This window comes from Paralichthys olivaceus, chromosome 1 (genome assembly GCF_024713975.1).
Source record: "Paralichthys olivaceus isolate ysfri-2021 chromosome 1, ASM2471397v2, whole genome shotgun sequence".
Classification (NCBI taxonomy): domain Eukaryota; kingdom Metazoa; phylum Chordata; class Actinopteri; order Pleuronectiformes; family Paralichthyidae; genus Paralichthys; species Paralichthys olivaceus.
Genome location: NC_091093.1, coordinates 10568253 through 10588337, shown reverse-complemented (window position 1 = coordinate 10588337; position 20085 = coordinate 10568253). Strand labels below are relative to the sequence as shown.

The following is a 20085-nucleotide window of genomic DNA, read 5'->3' as shown; positions in this document are numbered from 1 at the left end:
TTCAAACACCACTAACACCATCAGTAACTAAAGCAACGCCCTGATCCTGATCCCCACCCCCGCACCAGCACATGAAATCTCCTCCTCGTTCGTCCTTTTTATCTCAGCTTTTCATAAATTCATTCGAGTTGCTTCCATTTCTTTACACTTCAGATTGAATGTTGTTGATGTGTGATATGACCAAAATCTCTTATCCTGATAGAGGTCATTACATGATTATATAATAATGCATATCATTACTCATTATTCATACCTTCTTCTTGTCTGTGTAAATTGGGGTCATGTCTTTGCAGACATTAAGTCATGAATTTGACTGTTCTTCTTCAGCTGATCTCCTTCCTTCTTCCTGATACTTTGGCACATGTTGTGTCCCGGGCGAAAGCTTCTTCCAAAATCTGAGTCTGTGGTTTGTTCTGAGCGCTCGTCTACTTTCGTGGCTCTCATCCTCAGACACTCTCCACACTGTTTGACATGATTCTTGAGTAGGTGGTAAAAGAGCTTAGCAGTGTTTGGAGTCTGTGGGGACCGGTCTGTGGCTTAATTTCCAAAGCACAGTTTCCTGTTTCCTGTAAAAAACAGCTAAAGTTTGTTTGTTCTGGCTTCATGCTATTTTTTTTTGTTGTGTGGAAGAATGTAAAGCACGGTCCAAATGATGATAATTATTGCTGTACATAAAAAAAAAAAAGAAGTAAGGAATTAAATAAGTTATATATGAAACGATAGCTTTTCCATCATCACATATTATAGGTTGTTATATCACACTGCCTGACCAATGAGAGGGGAGCTTTTAGTGATGGCTACATGCCAGGGATATCACTGTCATGCATAATGATGTTCAGCATGGTGTGCAGATATTCACAACACACACACACACACACACACACACTGCCTGTATGGGGGGCCTCCCCTGTCTTCCCCTTGTCAGCTTCCTCTTGTCACTGTTCATCGCGATAAAAATAAAACTGTGACCAGATATCCTCCTCATTGGAGTTGTCTCCTGTTGACAAACCAGTGACTTGGATGAGATTAGTCATCCTGTTAAATCAGATTCAAGACAGTGCACTAATGACTGAGCTCTGAGGGGCTCCCTCTCATCATGCCTGATGCCTTCATACGACTGTCTGTAGGGAACAGCTTCACTCAGCAAGTCATTTTACTTTTAATAATTAAGTATATTTAAAAGGTACTTACTTTTACTCAAGTTGAAAGGTTAACGTGGTGCTTTTACTGTTACCTTTAGGAAATTTCAAAATAAACGTTTTTATTGTTATTATTACCTATGTAAAATGTTTGAATATTTCCTCCAGCACTCTTAAGGATTAAGCAACAACTTGTGTTTATTTATTACAGGTGGCAGAACATCATCTTTATTCATATTTTCATCTTGGATTGTTAAGATTTATGGTTCTGCGCCCAAGTGACAGTTTACTGCAGTTAGAGAGAAACAATACGATCTGTCAGTTAAATGTTCAGGTGCTTTGATAGGAGTCAGCCATGTGACTGCCTTTTATTTCCACCAAGTAAATCTACACAAAAATATTCAATTGAGAGAAATCAGCTAATCAGCCCCCCACTCGCTGACCCATACTTTGGCATGAGGCATGGTCTTTCAGAGATAAGAGAAGCAGGAAGAAAAGATTTAATGGGCTATTATTGAGTGCACAATGAGACTTGCCAGCAACAGTGACAGGTCTTCAACACTCTGAATGAGCCTTGTTGCGATATGAATACCCACGGTGGATTTGCTTAAAAAACTATTACCCAAGAAATGTGTAATCCTGCACAAACCCAATGGTGCGTCTCGGTAGTGAGCAGGGTGAGAGTGGTTTTTGTGATCCGATCCCTCCAAGCCTGTTTAGACAGATGATGGAAGGGTGTTCCCTGTGGTCCACTCACAGGCCTCTTTCTCATTCTCCGCATGTGCCTCGTCCACCACGACAGCGTGCGTGAGCATGACATTTTGGTGGAGGCATTTAGAGTGAGAAATCTAACCCCTGCCCACAGCCTGTTCCTAGAATCTGCCACAGTGTTGCCTGATTAAAAATAACACTGTGGCATGCATGGATTGATTTAGATGATAAACTGCCTTCTATCATCAGGGAAATCACGGAAGCTAATTAACACCTTAAATGTTCTGAACATAATGCATACCCTTTTTTTTAAGAAGAAAGGCAGTTGTGAAAAAACTATACTATACTGCTATATCTCAACAATTTTTGTTTATTTTGAAATGTTTAGCTGACAATATTAAAAACTTAGTAACAGCTGTAAATATGCATTTTAAACTGATTATTATGATTCAGTTTGTGCTTTTATGTGTAGCTTATATTAAATACCTCTTCTTAACATAAATGCACAAAGCTCCACTGTGTATTGGTGATGACTCCTCAAAACCAGAAATCACTCAAATTAAGTAATTTATGATGATTTATTAGTTAATTCATTACAGTAATACAATATTTAATCAGAGCTGATTTGCAACAATCAAATAAACTGTGATGAAAATTAAAATATCCACTGTGTTAACAATTAAGTAACTGCTTTTGAAGTGTAGCTTTTACAATCCAAAGTACTCACTACATGAAGTATCCAAAACCAATTAAAGGTTCAGTGCATAGGATTTAGTGACATCTAGTTGTAAATTTGCATGTTGAGGCTGAATACCCATAACCTTACCCTCCCCTTCCAAACATACTGTATAGGAGAACCTTTATACAGTGGGCCTCAGTTATCATAAGACTCAAAAGGACTTCTCTAGATGCAATGTTTGTTTTGTCCCTTCTGTGCCACTGTAGAAATATGCTGGTGCAACACAGCAGCCTGCGTAGAATAGGATCCCGGTCCTGATGTAAATACTGTATAGGGCTCATTCTAGGGTAGTGAAAACACAACAATTCATATTATACACTAATAAAAAAAGATCACAATGATATATTTATTTTGCCATATTTGCCAAGAGATCCATTGAACCAAAATCTTATACACTAGAAGTTAGTATATTAAACAATATTTTGAATAAAGCATATCACTGGGTAGCATGGCGGTTAAATTCATCCACAAAGGATAGAGATGGTGGAGAGTCAGAGGGTGAAGGTCTGTGGTGGACATGATACAGAAGTAGAGCTCTCAGACAACAAAATATCATAAGAAAAACAACAGGAGTGAAGAATGTTGTCTTCTCTTATGTGTCACGACGCCGACACCAGACAGTGATCATAATTAGCAGTGCTAGCAGCAACGCCAGTTGCCTCAGTACAGTGCTTCGTCAACTGTGTCTTGGCAACTACTGTCCCATCCACTAACATGGAGGAGACAGTTTTTTAATTTTAATAATTCACCATATTAGTATTTTCAGTCGTAATTTAGTAATAGACCAAAAAAAAATATCAATATTTCATCTTTCCTTCAATAGTTTCCCCTCAGAAACCACTACTAGGACGTTGACATACTGGTGATGTGATCTGACCTGTGTTGTTGATAAAAAAAAAAAGACGAGCAGACATACACGTGGTCTTATGAGGGTAGTGAGAGAAGCAACAAGCCCCCATAAGAAAGTGTTGTGCTGCATCTCTGTGCCCTCATCAATCACAGCGCTCTTGTTTATTCTGATGCTAATGCTGTCAGGTGCTCTGTGCCCCTATCAATTAAAAGGAAGTGGTCAGCAATCAATCATCCTCCCTTTAACACGTCATGTTATGGAGTGCTGTGTGTGCAAACAACATGTTTGTGTGTCTGTGTTTTTAAATACTGTATGTGTGCACACTTTCAGTATGTTTATAATACACTGAACACAGATGCCCTGCTGTCTACAGCCTCTTACGAATATTGGAGGATAAATAAATAAAAAGAGGCAGAGAAGAGATACATAGACATTATTCCTCTGCCTCAGAATAATGATCCTTTAACAGCCTTCTAACTGAACCAATCTCAGGAACAATTTCTCGTAACTGGAATGTCTGTTCATGCTTGGCATGGGTGTATTTGAATTGATTACAGCTGTGAGAGGAGATAGGGAAATCACCTTCCTCCAGTGACACCACAGTTTGGGTTGCAGACTGGAGATTTGCATGGCATTACCCATGACAGTTCTCACTGGCTTTATTCTCCACACAGAGGTCTTTTGAGGGAGTTTCTACTGTAGAAATGTGGAAGGGTTATTATTGAACCATAATGAGTCCAGACTGAGCTACAAGATATTGAAAAGGATTTATTCTGCATCAGAAATATACTGAAACTGTAGATAGTTTTGACTATACTGTGACAAGGACAAAATAATGCAATATGATGGTATATTTCAATAGACTGTCGTCGAACAGCTTCTGCATGTGAATATGTAGAATCTATAGGTGAAGGACATGGTTTTGGGGCCGGAAGCGTTCTGGTTTTTGCTTCTAGTTGGACTTATCACATTTTAGCAGGCTTCGTTGCCTGCAGGTAAACAACGCACGTGCATTGCAAAAGAGGCTGAACACGTTGACTGAAATGCATCGGCTAACAGCTTTTTCATTTATCTGCATTCATATGCAAATATCTGTTAATAGAGATGAGACAAAATGTCGTCTGGACCTTAAACACCTACAAAATATCTATCATTGTTTGTGTTTTGTGTGGAGAAACATTCAACTAAAAGAAACTAGTTGGACTGTAAACAGTGTGCAGCAAAAGGAAAATGGACTCTTCGCCCGGATATTCGGCATCGACACCAGAACCGCCAAAATATTAGCCTATGCTCCCCAGAGGCAGATTTTTCATCTGACGATAGCAGATGGGCTCTGAGATTTGACACCATCTATCCTTGGCTAGATCTTTAGATCGTAACTTTCTGGGAAGTTTCTCCAAGCACCAGGTTAATAATTGAAGTATATGCAACTGATTTTTAAAAGTTAACTGCATCAAGACCATAGGATCAAGACACATGTTACATTCAAGTACTTGGATGAGATTAAGGAAAGTGTGATTGGTAAAATGCTGCACTCTGTTTTCATTAAATTTACTAAATGTCTCCAGCAGTGGAGAGCAGTGTCTCTGTTACTGTAGTATCACAGAAATCCTGGAGACAGGGGGGCCTCAGTTTTTTTCCCAGCGTTGTTCAACATTCAGCAAATGTGGGATTTTTGTGGACCCAAGTTACTCTGACTTGTCAGCCAGAATTCACAAAATACTTCACCGTCTTAATTGTAAAGCTCTACCATCCATCCATCCGTCTATCCGTTATCTACACTTCAGTTAATCCCATTGGGTGAAACAGGTCCCAAGCAGATCGCAGGGCCAACATACAGAGACAAACATCTTTTCAAACCTGTGGAAGAGTGCCAGTGTACTCAGTTAAAACCTACAAAAGGAGAGCATGAAAATCAAGTGTGACTGCTAACCACCGCACTGCTATGCCGCCATATTAAGCTGTACTATTAAGTTAATACAAAACATGCCCAAATGTATTTTTAAAGATTTGAGCCTCACTGTTGTGTATGTGCACTGCAGTGGTTTCACAGTTAATTCCATTCACGTAATTAACTAATGTTTCAAAAATCAATTTTAGGTATTTGTGAATCAAACCTACAGAATCACAGAACATAAGAATTATGATTCTCATGTGAATTCTTATTTTTTCACTCACTCCTATCACCATTTACAAGTGAGTTGATTACGATTTTTGAAATAGGTGGATCCAGTTTTGTACTTTATCATATTATTTTTTATGAAGATAAAAAAATCTGTTGCCAGAGTTCAGCATTATGCAGAGAGCGAGCAACACAGCTTTATTCTACAACAAAATATGCAGCTTCCTTTTACAGATATAGCCTAGGGGTGTATGTTTTTACTAGGCTAAGATTTGTTAATCTCAAATAACTAATTAATAAAAACTACTCAAAATGTGAACAATACACTGTGTGCTTTACATCTCTTTATGTCCTAAGTGTCCCTATGATTGTTGTATTTGAAATCATGTATTACTTAGCAAGTTTTTATATATTTACAGCAGCCTCTGGTTTTATAGAGCTTCCCCTTCCTGTCTGGAAATGTGATGTCACAAATGAAAAATATATCAGGCTCAATGTGGGAGATGGAAGGGGGAGACCTCATGATTTATTCATCCACCACAGAGAGAATTTAACACTTTAATGCTAAAGAAAGCCATTACAGCTCCACCAGGAAATTTGACATCACACAACATTGCATATTACATAACATGACTTATTCATTGTGGTGTTTAAAGAAGGACTCGCTCCTAAAAAACAAACAAAAGCTCACATGTGACATGCAAATGTGAAGGGGAGTGTAGAAAATGAGGGGTTGAGTGGGGAAAAAAAGATGCAGCTGCATGGGCAGACAACTCAGCTTTGGTGATGTAAAAGAGCCCGAGGCTAAACATTTCGAACAGCCCAAAGACAGGAGTGAGACAGAGGAAGCAAGAGACACATTCACTGTGTCTGTGTGAACAGACGGACAGAGGGGGGGTGTGAATGGGGACATCTCCATCCTGGCTCCTCGCTCCTCGCCCGGGCACATTATCCTGAGAGTATACCTCTGGCTCCATGTCCGCCTGTTGACGAAGCTAAATTGATGTGATTTGATGGTGCAGCAGCAGCCACACTGGTCCCTGCCAGCCTCTCTCTCAACACGCACACAGAAAAAAACAAAAAAACAAATACACAGCTATACACTTACATTTGTATTCATTCAGTCTGAAAGTGCAAAATAAACAAGCTGCGGTGCTTAAAGGAAGGGGGGCTGCGATTAAACGCAAGGTGACAAATATGATGGTGGTCTTTATCTCCCTCCTCATCATCACCTACTGCTGAACAACAACAGTGAAGACTGAATGTGCTCTCTTAAAAGGCGCTGAGTGGATTTTAATAAGGAGTGCGGCGATTAGCGATGCACACTCTGGTCTTCATTGGGATTAAGAGACTTTGAATGGTTGAGGCCATTAAAATCTACACCAGCCCAGAAGCCTTGCAGTGCCTTATGAGTATATTTATCATTAGGATTAACGAATGCAGCCTGTGAACACTCTCCACCCCAGGAGCGTGGCCACCTCTACCCTTGTACCATTATTGTGTTTGGCTGAGTGGCTGATGATAAGGACGATTCAAACGAGGGGGAAGGTAAAGCTCCGGTCCCAGTCCGCCAAACCCGTTCCCAGTGGACAGTTCTCAGAACAGGCAACATCTGCATCCACCAGCTAATCTGTGCACAATGTAAAAAGCTGTGGTTTACACAGGCAGAAAGCGTGTCGTCATCTAATTCCTAAACCACAAAATCCTGCGCATGACATGAACAAAGAAAAGACCATTGAAGTGCTTGTAAAGGAGTTAAAATCTCCCTTGAGGTCATATATTGTTGTGTGTGTGTGTGCGTGCATTGCAATCTGGAGAGATTTCAGGGATCCGACCATCAGTGTGTTGAGTCATCCCACCCTAACCCGTTTCCTGCTTCCCTTCCCTCCCACCCCCTCAGATCTTCCACATGACCTATGACCTGGCCAGCGCCATGGTGAGGATCGTCAACCTGATCGGCATGATGCTTCTACTGTGTCACTGGGACGGCTGCCTGCAGTTCCTGGTGCCCATGCTGCAGGACTTCCCTGCTGACTGCTGGGTGTCCAAAAATAAAATGGTGGTAAGTGCTGCTCCTGCACCCAGTTCCTCCTGCCTGTTAGAAATAGATTAGACCCTGTCTTATCTCATCTGTCAGCTTCGATAATTAGTGTACAAAAACCCTCTTGACGGATTGCCTCACATATCTTGCCATTTATTTTAAACCCTAAATCAAACATGTTTTCCTGCTGCGTTTGCATTTACTGATTGTTTTTATTTATTTTGGGCTTTTACATTTGCCCCTGTTGTGAGGGGAGAGAGAGGCAGCGAGGCGATGCACAGAGCATTGATTTCCTGAATAGGACAAACGACTGTTGTCCAATATTGGCTGTATATTGACAGATCCCAGTGAGCGCTCATGCTGTGCCTAAATGTCGCTGTATTGTGAACAGCTGCAGGATTAGAGCCCTTGTTAAAGACTGACCCATAATAGAGCGCTCTGTTGTTTGCTTATAGAAGCGGACTGTGTCACACCTGATGTGTGACTGTGCATCACCGCCAGCTGATGGCCTCATGTTAACTTACACAAAAGTATAGACAAATAGGAATCTCAGCCAGGTTCTGTACTCCCTTACTGCTCCAGTCCTGAGTAAAACATACTGATAAATCAATACACTGTATATTTAAACAAAGGAGTGGTTCCCCCAACTGATTGCCAATCATTATGCATGTCAATGTGTCTGTCAATAGGTCAATGTTTGGAGTTTTTGTGTTCTGTAGGTCATCTCGGTGAGAAATTGAAATGTCTGCATCCCGCAATAAAAGCCTCTACATCCTTTTTGCAATCAGCTTTTTAGTGTCCATATATTGATTATAGCCAATATATCACAATCCTCTCTGGAGGAAAATACATCACTTTAACCGGAATGGCACTCAGAGATCACACGACTCCGCTAAGGCCCAACAGTCGTGTTAAATTCCATACAGCTGCTCTAATTTCACACACTAGATCAATTAATTATTCCCTGGGAAGATGGTGAAAAATAAATAGATAAAAAATAATTATCTACTATGAGTATTTATACTTGATTGTAACCTCGCCCTTTCTGCAATTATCAACTAATGCTCCCTGTGCAAAAGAGCTGTCCCGTGATATCTGTTTTTAGGTACGTTTGTATGGACAGGGATGAAAAGTGATACGAGCCAAAATGCTCTAAAGGACAGAGGTTTCAAACTAAAACATACTAGTGTAGATGTTTATATTCCTGGTAATCTGTTGAGTAGTTTTTGTGTAATCTTGCTTGCAAACAAACAAACATTCAAACAAAACAAACAAATCTCCTCGGTGGAGGTTAGTACAGTCAAAAAGCAACAAAAATAACAATTGAAGTTAATTAATTATTCAAGTCACAGACAGAATATTAAATTTATTAACCGAAGCATGAAAGATTGGGAGGCCTGAATAAACAGGTTGTTGACAACACAACCACACATTTAAAGAAGCCAGCTTTGAGTTTTTACCTAAACCTGCTTCCAGTCAGTTGATAGTTCAGTTCTCCGTGCCAGAGCAGATGTCACATGAGTAGTGACATCGCTCAAGGTATGGTGCATTTGGTTCATCATGCCTCACTGCCTCCCTGACATGCTCACTTGTTTCACAGAATCTGCCTCCCTTATATTTAATCATAAGAAAAGGCAGATGTTGCAAATCACTGTCTCTTGAGATGTTTCACACCCCAGCTAATTTTACTGTCAGTTTTACATATACCTGTTTCTGCAGAGCTGTATACATACACACTGAGGAGAGGGGATCCTGCTCAGGGACAGTGTTGGTACATAATAGATTTACTGATACACACCTAGTTTGAGCAACTTTCCAGTTTATTCAACCTCTTTGTCTTTGATTTATGTGGATTAATATAGACTAAGTCACAAATATCAGATATATATTTAGACCTCCTTGGTAAAACCTATTACATACAGTAAGTAATCTCTTACAGTTTCTTTTGACTTCTAAGCATTGAGCGTGAAGTTGCGACAGAATTAGTTTAAGTTATATAAGGCAGAGTTATCAGGCAATATAACTGTGCTTGATTGTAAATTGACATTACAGTATGCATGGATTAAGATTGGATTGGATGATAGGATTTCTTTTCAAATCCTTTCTTTTTTATTTGCGAGAAATCCTTGTTCTGAGAAGTAAAACTGCATGATGGATATAGTGACAGCTAAGACAGGCAGATTTAAAAACTTGAGGTAAATGCCTTTTTTTTATTCTTTTTTTTTATACAAAATACAAATTTCTTAGTCTTATGTCATTCGGCCTATACACAAGACAAGTTCACAGTAGAATGAGATTACGTTGCATCCAGCCCACAAATGTAATTTACAACGGCATGGTTTTCTAAGTAGGTTTAAAAGCTATTATATATAAAAAGCTGTATATATATATATATGTATATATGTAAAATTTTAAATAATAAACAGTAAAAAATAATACAAATTTAAATAACTACATGTCAGCAACTCGTGGCTCACATGGCCTCTCAAGAGATGATTTCCGGTAGTTTTGAATAAATTGTTCTATGCTTCTCATGTTTCCATAACATAGAGAGGCTGTGGACTGTAGGACTCAATCTGCAGCACCAATAAAAAAATGTAAAACACCACCTCTTTGCATGTAGAGGTGCAGAGAGGCCCTAAGATGTGAGGAGGACTCTCTAAATGCACTTAGTTTAAAATCCCATGTGAGGGATGTTGCCTTTCATTAACATCAAAATGGAGTTTGTATTGTTTCACACAGTAAACACTGTCTAATTAATTGCATTACATAGAAGAATGCTTCTCAGTGTGACAGAATAACAAATATATCTTTCTGAATTAATTCCAGCCTCAGGGGCAGGCACCTCTCTGATGGAAAGCTCCCTGTGTCTGTGTTCACAGTACCTGGCAGACAAAGAGGTTGTTAGTATTGATAGACTCAGTCACAGTTGGTCTGCCCCTGATTAGGATCATTAGGAGGTGTTTTTTTGTCTTCTCTTACTGTAGCAGTCCCATTATCTCGCCGGGTCATCGCTCCTTACCTTTTCAGGAGGACACTAATAAAATCGCTATCTCTCCTATGGCTTTTTTTCCACTGTGGAAATGAGTTTGAAAGCAATTTGGACATGTCACCCCAGGAGAGAGTTGATATTGATTTGCCATGAACTAACCATTGGGATCCAAAGGAGAAAGGGGGCAATTTATCCACAAATGAGAAAACTCACAGAGAAATCATATTTTTTCTAAATAACTGACCTACTTTCTGTCATGCAAGCCTCTAGTGTTTCACGCTCCATCCGCCCATTCTCAGGCCTCTTTTTAGGCTCCTGCCCAAATGTCTGCTTTCTGCAAATGTTTGCATATTGAAGAGTGTGCCTTGCCCTGCCAGCTGCTCCGTATTGAAATAAGACGACTTGAAGTGAACTTGTGCCATTCGTTTTGTCTTAAGTAATGGAATGTTTGTGTTTGTGTGAGCTGTCAGCATGTTCATTGACCTTTAATGTGTCGTCTTCACCTTCATGAGAGAGAGAGTGTGTGCACGATGGAAAGTGTTCTGATGCGCTCACCTTAACTGACCTCTGTCTCCTCTATTTCATCCAGAACGACACATGGGGACAGCAGTACTCCTACGCACTTTTCAAAGCTATGAGCCACATGCTGTGTATTGGGTATGGCATGTACCCCCCGGTGGGCATGACAGACGTGTGGCTGACCATCCTCAGCATGATTGTGGGCGCAACTTGCTATGCCATGTTCGTAGGCCACGCAACCGCACTGATCCAATCTCTGGACTCATCTCGGCGGCAGTACCAGGAGAAGGTGAGTCAAGATGACATGTTGCTGATGGCTGTATTGTCTGGATTTATTTTTTTAAGAGGGGGCAGTGGTAATAAGGTGTGATGCTGCATTTTGTTTCTTGTTGTAAAATATTGCACTTTACCACAAAATGTCTTTGTCTGTACAGCCAGTAAACAGGTAGGGGGTAGGTATTGCAGCTTTATCATAAATCTTCCAAAAAGGGAAAACAAGCACCATTCGTCCTCTCACTGTGTGACATGCTCTGACAAAACTGAGACAATTGCACCTCCTACACCTGTTACATCACCTACAGTGCCCCATATATGGAGGCATCGTGCAGCACCTGCAGGTTCAGCTCTGACCTAACTCTTTGCTGCATCTCTTCCCTTCTCGCTCTTAAGTCAAAATGCTCAAAAAAATCGTAATAAATATTTAAGAGGAAGTATAAAATTGTTTTCACTACAATTGTTTTTCTAACATTTCATTCTTACTTTGATTTGGGAGACAGTCGTGATGTATGTTTTGGAACTTTGATTCCCAGTGCTTTAGAAGATGCTTAGACGAGCTCATGTCATTGAAATCCAAAGTTGTCAAAGCAGCAAAAGGAAGTATTAGCACAGGGGGGAAATATAGTAAGAAATAAATCTAGACTAAATAAGATAAATAGAAATACTACATCCAATAGGCATCTATGCAATATATAATATGTGCAGCACTCTTTCTTGGACTATGGAACAACTGCTGAGTGACATAAATGGGAAAGCTGTGCATCTCCAAAATGTCAGCTTCTCACAGACTAAAAATAACAGCCTTGTTCCTTGGTTTGTTTGGAAGACAAACAGCATAGAGAGTACTATTACTAAAAATTGGGTCATAGTCAGCTAGGCGTCCATACCTTCCTATCTTTGCCTGGATGGGTCTCTTGCAGTGGCATCATATATGCACGCAGACAGCAGCGTCCTCAGTTCAGGGACAGAGGAGCCATGATGCCTGGCCACGAAGGCTGAAACATGTGCCACAGTTCCATGGCCTCTGTGGGCCCAGCGTGGGTGATAATGAGCTGAGCTGCAAGGCTGCCACGCTGTCCAACTGTCTGCAGCAAGGAGGAGACAGGAGAGCAAGGCCTCTTGGGAGAGGAGACAGAGGCTCGTGAGACCCCACCCGAATGAAAAAGGGAGAGTGGGAGCAAAGAGGGCAGAGAGAAAGGAGGAAGCAGACGAGCAGAGGGAAGAGATTAGCTGACGTAATGGCTGTGTGTTGCTGCATCTTCAAGAGGAGAAAAAGACCACTGGATAAATTAACACCTGACAGATCCAGTGGTGAGTAACTAAATCCAAAAAGTAAAACACGCAAGTGGGGATGTGACAAAAGCAAGTGATCTGTGTAGCCGTTAAATGAAAGATGAGTGAACCGACTCTCAGCTCAACACTCTCCACTTGTCTGCCTTTCCGCTTTAGAGATGTCTTGCTGCCAAGTACGTAGACTGAACAGCTGGCCTGTCTCAGCACCAGTCAGCATGTGCGACCAAAGCCATTTCCTGCTGTTTCCGGGATCACCCCCTCAGGCGCCTTGAGAATCCCCCAGCCAGCTAAAAAGGCTCCCCTGTGCTCCCACAGCTTCCCATGGTGCCTGCCTGCAGAAAGGTTATTACTGCAGACTGCAATTAATTTTTAAGAGTGCGGATTCCCTCGTTTATCTTTCCACATGCCTCAGTGATAAGACACTCTCTGGGTGCACTGTCACTGCGTGCTCATCCATCTGTGGTAGCCAGACAGTACTATACCCACTCCTTTTTTAATCAGGGTTAGTTCCTTCAAAGTCTTAAACCTTTGTGTCACTGGCCTTTGCACAAATCGTGTGACAACAGGATCTGCTTCCTTGAGATTTCACTCTGCTTTTCCGTGCTAGACTAAAACCATAATCCACATACTCAAGAAGTGGACAATCCATCGGTCAGTCTCTGGAGTTTTGAGGAAGACAGGTGACTGTTTTCAGAGAGGCATGACAGAGACAGATGTTAATGTCTGCAGGACAAGAAAAAAATCTGCTCACTTGGACACCAGCATCACATCAGCCCGTCCCCAGCCCGAGATCATACACCAGACAACTCACGTCTGAAATGTTTGTTGCAGCAGCAGAACAAAGTTACTTTGGCGTCTAGGCTCCATCAACTTCATCACTTCCCCAGATAAGATTACGTTAATATAATTTGTAGTGATGCCTCTGCCTACAGGTGCATTCTAGGGGGCTGGAGGGGCTGAATCAACAGGCAGCGATGCTTGCACAGGGGAGCAGAGGCATTGACAAGCAAAGGGAGAGATGGGAAATCTTCGCAGCTTAAATAGAATGCCAAATTGGGAGGGTTTGTATGATGAAGATTGTGGAGAGTGAGGCATGTTACTTGATTAGAGCAGTCCAGCTTGAGTTAGCTCACAAGTATTCCTCCATATATCCATACATAAATATAATAAATACTACAGAGCCCCTAAAGATTATGACTTGCACAGAATAAATAGCTTGCGGGCACAAGATATTTGTGATACTTGTTTCCAGGCAAGAGCAGCAAGAATTTCATTATTTGATATTCTAAGGTGAAAATAAAACTTGATTATTTGAGTTCTCTCCGTCCCGGTGTCTGTATGCATCTGAAGTCATTAGAAATGTATGATCTTTCAGTAAATTAGTAAGTTGATATAAAAAATATCTGCATAATACACTTGTCTATTAGGCTTAGTGATGTTATGCTGTCTCACTTAATAAGAAACCAGGTGAAGATGGGACAGGTGGCCTTTCGTAATTTTTCAGATGGGCTCATTGCTAATAGAACTTTTTTCCAAATCCAATGTAATGTAATGTAATCCAGTGACACGAAGAAGGTTGTGCAATCGTGATTTATCATCTAAGAAACATGGCCAAGGTTACATATTTTATCTCACATACAGACCTGAAAAAATCATCCACGCCTTTATTTCCTCTCACCTCAACTACTGTAACTGCCTTTATAGTGATCTTACTCAGAAACCAATCCACCATCTACAGTTAGACCACAATGCTGCCGCTCAGCTTTTAACACAATCCAAAAAATATTTACCATGTCACCTCCTTAACATCTTTGCACTGGCTGCCTTATTTTTAAAACCAGGCATGAGCTGGCCCCTCCCTATATTTCAGACCTTTTATCTGCCTAAGAGCCAGGATGCAGTTCACTTTGGAACAATCTGCCAGAAGAGACTAGCAGTATCGGTTACCTTTTTTATCACTTCTTAAGACACATCTCTATAAAAAACCTTTTGTTGCATGAGGTCTTTGACTTTTATTATCTGTATCATTATTACATTTTTTAATTATCTGTTGTAAAGCACTGTAAAGTAATTATTGTTTAGTATATAATACTTGCATGAAGGCATTCTGAATAAAAAGGGAGGAAAATAAAAAAATTAAGTCCACAGCTTTAAAATATCAATTGGAATCACTTTTTTTTATATCACAGATTCTGAGTCTTTTATGAAATTTGCTTATTATGTGCCGCAGTGCTCTCCTGTCAGAGCAGTGTTATGAGTGTTATTGAACTCACTGGCTCAGTCTCAGTGTGGGTATTCAAAGTGCAAGGACACAGAAAAGCTTTAATTCTCATGGAAAGGCCTGTACAATCTATTTGTAACAGTGTTTTTTATGTATCCTGAACAATGAGAGAAAAAAGGGAGAAACAGAATTCATTGAAAGTTCATAGAATATTGTATATCTTTAGTAAAAGGGAAAGATTTATAGCATGTGAAGTTATGAAAAATCTAAATTTAAAACACAATTTAAACATAAATTAATAATGGAACAACAATAATTTAAAATGGAAAGTAAATATACTAATTCTAATTCAGTTTTGAAGTGGCATTTTATTTCTTTTATAAAATATTAGAATATTACCGCAGGAAAGCCCCAATTTATATATACATTATTTTAAGGGTATATTATAAACATTTAAAGAGTGTGAATGACAATTGTAATATTTTTCTTTTTCATTTTTTCGTGTCTAACCAGAATTCAAACTAAAAACTTTCTCTTCTCTACTAATGTTAACAAAGATTGGCAGTGTAACTAGTACTTTACTTTATGTGCATTAAGATAAATAACCTGGATTTCTGTTTTTAAAGAACAACAGATTTTAATGTGAAAACACACATTTTTGTTTTGGATTTTGGAAAGTTGTTTGTGTTAATTAAATATCTAACTAGTTAAGTTCAAGTTATTTGGTGGTGACTCATACAAACTGCTCCGCCACAGTTTGACACTGCCTTGGTTGGTATCTAAACAACATAGTGTTCTGAGAAACTGTCTGTCCATTAATACATCTTTTGGCGTGCTGAGTCAATACATGAACTGATGTTGCAGTTTATGGACTGTGAAATATAAAAATTTGACTTTTTGACTCATTAGTAAAATGCTCGTAACACCACCACCTTCTTTTCTGTTGCATGTTGGCTCAGAGAAATAATTCTCTGTAGTTTGCAGTTTGGAGTTTTTATATTCGGAAGCCAAATGCGCCTGTGTTGATATTCCAGAGTTGCTATTGGCAAGACTGCAAGACTGCATCATTAGCAAAGTGCAGCAGTCTGCAATTCATGCAAACTGGCATGAATGGTGATTTACTCATCTGTTTAGCTCCACAAATTACTGATATGTGTTTTGACTACCTTGCTTATAACACAATATTTATCAAATTCAAATGTGGATGGGAGTCGCAACGAAAATTAAAAATGACATGCACGGAGCTGGATAAACGCTTTAGTATGCAGGTTATTGCAATGGAGTGCGTGCTCAGCACCCAATCTATGACAACTCAGCCCCTGTTTAGACTTGGTATTAACATCCGTCCCGAGAGATCCGATCACAAATGGTCGGCGCTAAGTTCTTCTGTTCACACCTGGCATTAAAATGTGTCCTGGATGTGTCTACTGTGAAGACACTCAATACCAGCATAGAAACTCTACCGCTACTACTGCTTTGATGGTGTAATTTCAGCATGACTCACACACACCTACACACAACTATGAATGCTCGTGCCCGTGCGTAGGCTACGTGCTTACCTACAGCGTAGCTTCGATGCAGACGTATGATTGGGCTTTAGGAGTGCTTGAATAAATGAATGTGTGCAGCTAAGAGGAAAGATTTGACCCATTTAAGAAACGTATTGATCATTATGTGTAGGTCAGTGCTTATATTGTTGTGGTGGCGACAAACAACTTACTATATGGTCACTGAGAAGCGTAAAATGTATGATTCTTTGTGAAACCATAATGGGCCAGTGGACGTCAGATGAGTAGGCAGTCATTCATATGTGAACCAGGATGGATTAGCATTCACACATCAGGAAGAATATGGCCACATGTGTCACATGGGTCTCATATTATGACCCACTACTCACAGTGGAACAGAGGGTAGATATGGACCACTGGTTAGTTGGAAAAGGAAGTGCCAAGCATCACCGACACCACAATTATCTGCCCGATGCATGGCTGTGCATTCATCCACTGTAAATGAGCTGTAGAAAGTAGAACATGCAGCCTTCATACACATGGCTGTGGGGCCAACATGTGAGGCCATCTGTCCAGCTGGCATAAAGAGGTAACATCTAGATAACAGTTACATTTAGATGTGAGAGAAATCAGTGGAACCCCTCTGAGAGACTATGATGAAGAGTACCAGTCTATGAAAGGATCTCAGAAGTGTACTGTCAGCACAGAGCAAAAGAGGAAAGAAAAAAGGCTCTGCAAAGATGGTGAAATTATCATCAGAAAGCGCGGGTATAATCTTTTCTGAATAGAATTCTATTACAATGTGGCACCATGTGATAAATGCCTGGGCTGTCAGAAGCTAGCAAGCGGTCTTAAATGCTCTCTTAAATAGGAACCAGGCAGCCTGTTAACGGTTACACAAAATGGAGAGCCCAGCAATCACATTAAATACTCTGGGTTGAAATACGGCCTCAGCTGAGATGAAAAATAGCTTTATTAGATTCATTTTCACTCGGCTAAAAATAAATACTCCAGTCTTGATGTTTTTTTGCCTGTTTGCAACTCAGCATTGTTGCAGGTGGATCTGATTGCATAGATTAGGTGGGGTCCATGTCAGATTGGAAACATGACCGGAGCTTTGCCCCAGCACCACCTCCTCTACTCAAGTGAGGGTAGTTACAGAGGGCTGTAATCATGTGATTTTAATATCCTGAGATCTCAAAATGAAATGTTCATATTCATTTTATAGTCTAAACATCAATTCACAACCCTTATGTTCAATTTATAACAGACTGCTGTACTTGTTTAAACCTGCCTGTTTGAAATGGCCTGTGTTAAGGCTGGTTGCAGCTTTCTTTCTGAAACTATAAAAGTGGCCTGCAGTGATTGAGCTGCAACAAGTAAAGACCTGCTGCAGGACTCTATAGAACCATGAAGCTGCAAACCACTTTTTATAAAATGTGGTGTAAAGTAAAATTACACATTTTAAAATGCATTGTTTGCCATGTGTTGCATGACCTATTACTTCTTCTCTTAAGTGACTGTTTGGATACTGAAAGGTTTAAGCATTCAATATCTATTTGTCAAATATGATAAAAGACTATTCTTTGACTGCATTATTTTTTAAATCTTGGTTTAATAAACTATGACCCTCTCTACAGGAGTCTCACTCATATAGGCTTACAGAATAGTACACTACTGTAAGATATGTTAGTGTAGTATAGACATCTGAATAACTCTGCTAATCTGTTGGATTCTCTCCTCTCCACATTGAAACTCATTACCCAGCGAGCACTTCTCTTTACACCACGATCTAAAACATTGGGAGCTGGAATGGGTTAATCATCATTCAAATCCCCCCCAAGGACCCCAACCCCCACCTTCTTGCTTGTCTCAGGCATGTTAAGAACCATTATCACAGGAAGAGAATTACATTTCCCCCAGATTGGGGCCACAAAATGGCTGCGCATGTGACATGTGCTGGGTCTATATGCCTGCCACTCCAGCTCGCTGTAAGCCAAAAGAGAACAAAAGAGATAATCTCATTCATTTGTAGGTGACGTGTGATCCATGTTGTCTCGCATACTTTGTAGAAAACTCACTGATCCTTTTGAGGAATTCTCATCTCTTGTTTTTTTTTAAACAGAATGCTGTTAATATCATCCAGAGTGGGATAACCAAGGGATGCTCTGCTTGTTGAAATCAGAGTTGCCCAGGAGGGACCTGCATATAAGTGTCGTGTTGTGGCCTGCCAATCCCTAATGACTTTAGGAGGAAATGGTGATGGGGCTTTGCACCCCCTCCCCTTCAAATCTCCAATTAACACTCAGCAATTAAACACAGCTCTTTGGGGAATAGTTAATAAGAGGCCTGGAGCTGATTATATGAGGGTGAAGAAGCTCTAGAGATCTTTTGTTCGCCCAATTCAAACCTCCAATCAAGACTTGTGTAAATACAGTAAATAGTCATCAGAGGGAGACTTTATTTGCACATAACAGAGTTGTCCCTGTCTCTATAAGAGGGACAGAGATTTTTTAATGCTGCCAGGAAGTAGAAAACATGCAGTTTTAATGATCTCTTTGTATTTGTTTGGTCATCTGTGACTGATTTTCAAGGCCTTACCGTCCTCTATGATGTAAAAAATGTAGGTCTCTCTCACAATAGTGACAACTTGGCAGTGCCTTGTGGGGGCTAAGTCATTATTTCCCCCTGTACCATCAACCAAAGGACAAGGCTGTCTACAAGTTGAGTAGCTTAAGTCAGATTCTGCCTTACGGTAACAGTCGTTCTCATTAGTCGCGACCTGACTGATGGCATTAATGTAAACCCTGTTACTTTCCCTTTTCCTCCTTGTCTGCCACACAACTTTTACTGCTGAGTCAAGGCCTGTTGAAGTGCCCCAGATGGACTCTATACCGCTCTTTGAATGCACGACCAAAACCGAATCCAATGTGCAGCAAATTTCCCACAAAAATTGATGCTTCCAACAAAAGGGAATCCCATTGCATAAGCAAGGGTTGACCATAGTGACCACAGACTGTATATAAAGATTGATGACTCGTCCCCACCTCGTCCCACTATCCAGACATTAAGCCAAAAAATCCTAGATATAAACACTGCCATCTTGTGTATTTGAAGGCAGTTTGCACAGTAGGACTCAGGGTATAAAGCAGCTGTCATGTTGTCAATCTTTATATTCAGTCTACAATAGTGACCATCTACCTATGGCCTTATTATTGATAACATCATAAATAATACATAACTAAAATAATGATGATACTATCTTTAGCATTGGAAGCAAAAGGTACAATAACATGATGATTCCGATACATGACCGTTGAAGTTATAGAATGTATAAGAAAAGTAGCTAAAGCAGAACTTTGAGCTGAACGTCATGCTCATGATGGAAATGCTAATATGCTGCTGGTTGTACCATGCTCTCCATTTTACTTTAGCTTGTACTAACATACTATTTGCACTAAAGTCAGATTGGTAAGAACATCATTAATTTTGCAAAGATCTGGTGATAGAAGAAAGTACAAGACTTTAAATTATACCTCACCATGGCACACCATGAAAATTCAGGAGCGACGAGGGGTTAGGCTTAGGGTGAATACAATTCACCATGGGTGGAGCATGAATGCCTTTATCAAATCTCATGGCAGTTTCTCCAAAGGTTGGGACTGACTGACATT

The 20085-nt window shown here is 40.2% G+C and overlaps 1 protein-coding gene across 1 annotated transcript in view; it reads left to right on the top strand.

The window, feature by feature from the left end:
* The window catches only part of hcn4 (hyperpolarization activated cyclic nucleotide-gated potassium channel 4), a 71888-nt gene that overhangs the window by 30539 nt on the left and 21264 nt on the right, over positions 1-20085 (top strand). Inside the window, exons 3-4 of the mRNA XM_020079839.2 lie at positions 7462-7623; positions 11184-11402. Of these exons, the coding sequence (XP_019935398.2) occupies positions 7462-7623; positions 11184-11402 (381 nt within the window). The remainder of the gene's footprint in view (positions 1-7461; positions 7624-11183; positions 11403-20085) is intronic.